Source organism: Montipora foliosa, chromosome 13, assembly GCF_036669935.1.
Source record: "Montipora foliosa isolate CH-2021 chromosome 13, ASM3666993v2, whole genome shotgun sequence".
Lineage (NCBI taxonomy): Eukaryota > Metazoa > Cnidaria > Anthozoa > Scleractinia > Acroporidae > Montipora > Montipora foliosa.
In genome coordinates this window covers 41,740,657-41,747,199 of record NC_090881.1, presented here as the reverse complement: position 1 = coordinate 41,747,199, position 6,543 = coordinate 41,740,657, and the positions used below count along the sequence as shown (strand labels likewise).

The window sequence follows — 6,543 nt, the reverse complement described above, 5'->3', positions numbered from 1 at the left end:
CGCACAATGCATGATTCCAAGAGCAATGTGTTTGAAAATAAAATGTGATCGCTGCGATAATGCGTTCGTCGTTATTTTCTTCAAAACAATGTATAAGCCTTCGGCTTCGGCTGATAACACTTACCTCGACCTTGATTATTCCGTATACATACATACATACATACATACATACATAAACTTTATTTAAGTGTCAAGGTATTTAGCTAAAAGCTAATTGTGGACACTATAAATAAATAAAATGAATATAACATAAGACTAAATAAAGTATATGTAAAAATATTAAAAATATATTCTTAAAATAGCATTAATATATAAGAATAACATCAATATATAATATTATTACAGACAAACAGTAGGACAAGCAGGGAAACATACAAAGACAAACAAGTAGATAAACAAAACAGACAATCAGATAGACCGTACAAACAAGCAGACAATATAGGACAAACATACAAGCAGCAATAAAATATAGATTCAAATTTCAGAAAGTTAAAAGTCTAGAAAATTTAAATTAGACGAATTAAATAGAGGATAGGGCAGCACCCTCCCAATACACCAGTCAGCCACACAGCAAAAGCCACTATGCCTACCCACCACTCTAAGATGAGCATCCACAGCAGCCACACGTGCCGTCCAGCAAGCCAAGCACATTGAGAGCACGCACCCCTCTCCTGAATGCCTGAAGACTGGTCTTACTGCGTAGTTCCTGGCTTATCTTGCCCCATATGTGTGGGCCTAAATATCTGATACTGTGCTTGCCATACTTAACAGTATTATGTCTTGGAACAGGAAAATCACTTCGTAAGTTATAATGCTTATCTTGCTGAAAAAACTAGTGAATTCTTAACCTTATACATTAAAATTAGTATATCTTGTAACCGTCTGTTCTCAAGACTAGAGAGTCTTCCCTTCTCTAGGAGTTCCTCATACGTAGCATTCCTATCATTATATACAGCACGTAATGCCCGTTTTTGTACTCTTTCTAATTTTCTTGCATCAGATGCCTTGCAAAAATGCCACACTATGTGACAATATGTTAAGTTAGGTAAAATTGCTGATTTGTACAATTGTAACTTGGCTTCTCTGGGAATCATATTTATAAGACGTACTAGAACACCAACTTTCCTACTTGCCATTTTGCATATATCACTTGGCATTCGCAAAATTTCTCTTCTCTCGAGTGGGGTCCAGAAGAAGGTCCATTTTAGAGTTTAAATTACCGCAAGCAAAATTGAACATCTTCCTTCGCCTCGGCAGCATTTCTACCATTTAATAAACTAGTTTACTTAGAGGCTGTTTATTTAAATTTTACGTTATTCGTGGCGCAGTGCATTCTGGTTAAATGCAACGAACTCTAGTCAAAAGGAATGCATTCTGGTAAAAAGTAGTGCATTCGAGAATTCGTCGCAGCTAACATATATTAGCTCGCTCTTTAGCAACAAAAGTCTATTCGGCTACTAACAAAAGAGTGAACAAGAGTCGCAGCTACATCAATTGATAGATATTTCCTGATGCGTCTAATGTTAAATAACATTGATGAAAACACAATCCCCTATATTTCAGTGTCGAGATGCTATTACTATAAATTCGGTTTTGTCGTCATTAGCATAAGTTTGTCAGAGCACATCCAATGCTTGAAGTCCCTAATACAGGTTTCCGTTGATCTAACTGCGGCATCTTGACTAGAAGGACAACTTGGATTAAAAGATAAATAAAGCTGGGAGTCATCTGCATAACAAAGCAATTTTGGAGGATGACGACTGACAATATCAAAGATTTTGCTTGAATATATGTTAAACAAAAGGGTGCCTAAGCAAGAGCCCTGTTGACTCCGCCCTGGAGAAGGCCGTAACGAAGACGAAATATTTGCTCCCTGATGAACAGATATTCGTTGTGTTCTTCCAGCTAGACAAGAGCCAAAGTTCCATTTAATCCCAGCCTTGATCTTAAACGTGACATCAAGATACTTTTCGATACTTGAGTCGACAGTGTCAAAGGCGGCGCTTAAATCTAACAGAACAAGTAAATAATAATAATAATAATAATAATAATAATAATAATGATAATAATAATAATAATAATAATAATAATATTTATACAGGATAACCCCTTCAGTGTAATAAGCACTGGTATCAAAGGGGATCCTGTTATTAAAATACTTAAGTAAAAATACAAAAAGTTTGTTAAAGGTAAAAAACACTAAGGAAACTGTTACATGGCCGATATCAATAAAATTGAGATGTACATCTACAAGAAATCATCTAATTGAGGAAAAAGAATTTCGTGTTCCTTGAGAATTCAATAAAGGATTCCTTTGATTTAATGGCGACCTCAAGGTTGACTTTTGGAAAATGAATGTCATTACAGCGTCTAGTCGTAAATGTGTGTACAGAAGTATTTAAGTTAAAATAATTATTCAGATAAGGCGGTACTGAACCATCAAGGCATTTTCTAGCTAACAAGACAATATGAAGTTTTCGTCTATTGATCAAGGGTACTAGACCCAAAGTAGCATTCAGCTCTTTAGTATCGAGACAAGAATTTGAAAAAATTAACTTCGCAGCTCTATGCTGTAAACTCTCGAGTACATCAGAGTTAACTTTACCTCAGCCGTGCCAGGCCACATCACAGTAATCAAAAATAGGTAACATCATTGTCTTGTAAAGGCGTTCAGCAGCAGCCATGGGAATAGAAATTCTCAAACGCCTAAAAACACCCAATTTCTTCGAGACCTTATTGACCACGTGCTCAATATGGTTGTTAAAACTCAAGTGCTGATCAATGACAACGCCAAGGTATTTGAAAGACTCAGATTTTGTCAAAGAAGATCCATTGCAGGATAAGCTTATACTGTCCTCCCGCTTAAGCCGTTGGTGTGAGCCATAAATTACATATTCAGTCTTGCTCATATTCAGAAAAAGCTTATTTTCTTGCATCCACGAAGAAACACGGTTGATATCATTGTTAAGGCTTGCTTCTAACTCAATAGCAGTTTTAGGGGTAAAAAACAACACTGTATCGTCTGCATAAAGCAGAACTTGCGAGAAGCAGATGCAGGAGGGCATGTCGTTTATGTACAATATAAAGAGCAGGGGCCCCAAAGTTGACCCCTGAGGGACGCCAGAAGCTATATCCAGAGGCGAGGAGAGAGCTTTGTCGACCTCTACGCGTTGGGAACAGCCTATCAAATAGCTAGAAAACCAAAGAAGAGTCGTGTTACATATGCTATATCTCTGTAGCTTGTTTAGAAGGATATGGTGGTCTATCGTGTCGAAGGTCTTCTTCAGGGCCCGGTTGTTCGAAAGCCGATTAACCTAATCCAGGATTAGCGTAAACTTTTGTTTCATGTTTTCAACTTTTTATTGCAAGTTTCTTTGCTTATTTTTGTTTTACAAGATTGACTTCTTCTAATGTAACGTTTTGCCGAATATCAGCGTTGAACAGCATTTGGGGGTAGAGAAATAAACTCCTTGGTTAATTTTTAATCTGGGATAGACGTTAATCGGCTTTTGAACAACCGGGCCCAGGTCAATGAAGACCGCCCCAGTGAGAAGACCATTATCCATATTTCTACGGATTTCATCCACAAAAAAGGCGACAGCTGTTTCAGTGGAGAAATTCTTCCGGAAGCCAGACAGACAGGACGACAAGAGATTGTTAGCGTTTAAATAACTAAACAATTGATGATATACGACTTTCTCGGCGATTTTGGAAATTACTGGGAGAATAGAAATGGGACGATAGTTATCCATTTCTTCTCTGTTACCGGTCTTGAATAACGGAACAACTCTTGAAGTCTTCCAGTCGTCCGGCACCACTCCAGGTGAAAAGGAAAGGTTAATTATGTGAGTCAAGCACTCCGAAATAACCGGGGCTACGTCCCTCAGCAAGCGTGCAGGAATGTTATCTAATCCAATAGCTTAATTTGCTCACTTTTAGCTTTCTCAACAAATTGTAAACAACATTTGGTATGCTGTCTGTTCATATGTACAAGAATGTCATTGTGAACTTTTATTAAAGCTGTTTCCGTGCTCTGGAATTTCCTAAAAGCGGACTGGAACAAAGGGTACAAATTATTCTTGGCCAAATGCGATCGAATCTGATCCGCAACAACGGTCTCCGCGACCTTGGAAATATAACAGATTACTTACAGGACGTAGATTTTTAAAGTTAGTCGAATCAGATCCACACTTCTTAAATAGAGGTGTTACTATTGCCTCTTTCGATACTTTAAGGAAATAACCAGACTGCAAGAATGGGTTAATAATTAACGTAATTGCAGGTCAAAGCTCATCCATACACTCAACAACCAATGAGGTGGGAATTGGATCCAATCAGTAAACAAGATTTCCTTGAAGATCGCATAATAATATCCCATTCATCATTCGTTGACAGCGATTTAAAGGTGGTAAATAAAATAGCGGTAAGATTGGCCTCCACTTCTTGTGTTGGCACATTAGAATTTGCCTTTCCCAGTTTAGAGTGAATGCTTGTCGCCTTCTCAATGAAGAACTTGCCTATTAGAGAGTGAAAGTGCTGGCGGACAAATGGAAAAATAGGACCACTAGGTGCCGGTTCTTATTCTTAAAGTCCCTATGCAACAATTACGGTACATTGAATTGCGTTGCGTAAACAAGAGAGGAGGTCTATTAACTATAAGGAATCTCTCTGTGTGGAACATATGACCAAGACCTTAAATATCGACACAAGACATTTCAGTATTGCTTCACCACGATGTAATGCTTAAAACACATATAGCCCTTTATTTTTCTTTTAAAGCGTGAAATGTCAATCCAAATGGACGTGAAACTAAAGCGAAACGAAAGGGTTTGATCCCCTAATCCTCACCACTCTTTTTCTTGAGTCGCTGTCGACTTCAACAAGAGAAAAACCTGTACGTAGCTTTACCAGTTGTCATTTGAGCACTTTAAACAACTCCGAAATCATATTGGACAGTAATCGGCTTCATTACCAAACACATCCGTAGAGACCCATGATCAGCCCATCGGAACAGAACGTAGTAATTAACGGTAAAATTGGAACTGGTTTATGATATGAGACGGGAGAGACATTACCACTTGCCGGCCTGGTTTTCCCCGTGGTTTCGTTCCCCACCCCTTCCCCCTTACGTACTGATTCCTAATGGGACTCCCAGAATGCACCAACCATAGCTTCACCAGTACTCCACTGAAAGAAAAAACGTGACTCTGATCTAACATCCGCTAATCTGTCGCGTGACACATACACTGATACAGCACGATATTCCGCTCAAAATTACATCCTTTACGGTGTTTAGCATAGATATTTCACAAAATCACGCCGCACTTAAGACTGAAAAAAGAAAACATTAAAAAATCGAATGTTGAACGTAGTTAATGGGGTACACTTCTTACTTCCGTATGGAATCAAGCAAAGTTAAATTTTCGTGAGGAAAACATCTTGACAGAGAAAAAAAAAACTGTCACTTACCTTTATACTACGTTTGTTGATGCTATATAATCTACTTGCGACAATGTGCTGCAGATCCATAGTCGAAAGGAACGAAAAGGATTACATAATTATGAGACCTTTGTCGAGCGAGGGTAAACTAAGCCCTCCGCAAATTTACTTTAGGTTGTGGGCCGATGCAAATCTGTTCCTCACTAATTAAGGGCAAGGAAGATTCGAGTCTCGCCTACCCTGTGAAGGTCTTTCTATGCAAGGAGCCAACCATTATTGACACCTTTTACCGAAAAACAAACCATCTTTTACCAAATTGATTTCTTACCTGATAAATTGAAATTGAAAGCAAACAATACGATTAGAGCACCAAGCATTGTCAGCTGAGATGCAGACGTTTTGTAGGGTAACTTCCGTCAATGCTCCTATCAATGTTTATGCAGCAAAGCAATATACCAATTTCGATGAACAAAAAATATTACGCTTATCATCAAGGATATACTTATCCGTTGACATACTTTGCATGGCTCTATGACAAGCTGAGTATCGAAGAACTCGACACCTTCTGACGTTTACATGACGGAGATCACAAAGAACTCTACAAGGGACCAGTGGGTTCCGATTTGCTTGTTGCTCCCGTACAACTCATGAGAAAACAAAGGACAAACCGCTGGAATTAAGCGGGCTCAAAACGAGAAATTGTTTGGGGAATTAAAGCGCGAATAAAACGACAACATCCACAACAATGCGTCAGTGAGACTACAAAGTTTTTTGTTAATAATTCATGTCTTACAGATCATTACCCAAATCACCCTGACCACTTAAGTGAACCAGCTTTGGCGTTAGCGGGGCCGATCCGGCGACATTTTTTCATCCTTTTTCTTTAGCATTCGTTTTAAGAAGAACGACAATATGTAAGGTAAGTTAGTTTCATTCCTCATTAAACAAACTGAATAGCTGGAAAATTGAGAGATTGAAGAGAATTTTTGTAACTTCAGCGGATGGCCTTTGCCATCTACGGGACTACACTTTGATTTACTCCCAGCGCTTAGATTTTGAGAAGAGTTGTTGAGAGTCTCGCTTCATTCGAGTGATATTGTTAGT

The 6,543-nt window shown here is 38.5% G+C and overlaps 1 protein-coding gene across 1 annotated transcript in view; it reads right to left on the bottom strand.

Moving 5' to 3' along the window:
* LOC137982360 (proto-oncogene tyrosine-protein kinase receptor Ret-like) overlaps positions 1 to 5,988 on the bottom strand; it is a 43,592-nt gene extending 37,604 nt beyond the window's left edge. Inside the window, exon 1 of the mRNA XM_068829463.1 lies at positions 5,768 to 5,988. Coding sequence (XP_068685564.1) covers positions 5,768 to 5,816 — 49 coding nt within the window. The 5' untranslated portion in view covers positions 5,817 to 5,988. The remainder of the gene's footprint in view (positions 1 to 5,767) is intronic.
* Positions 5,989 to 6,543: the final 555 nt, after the last annotated feature.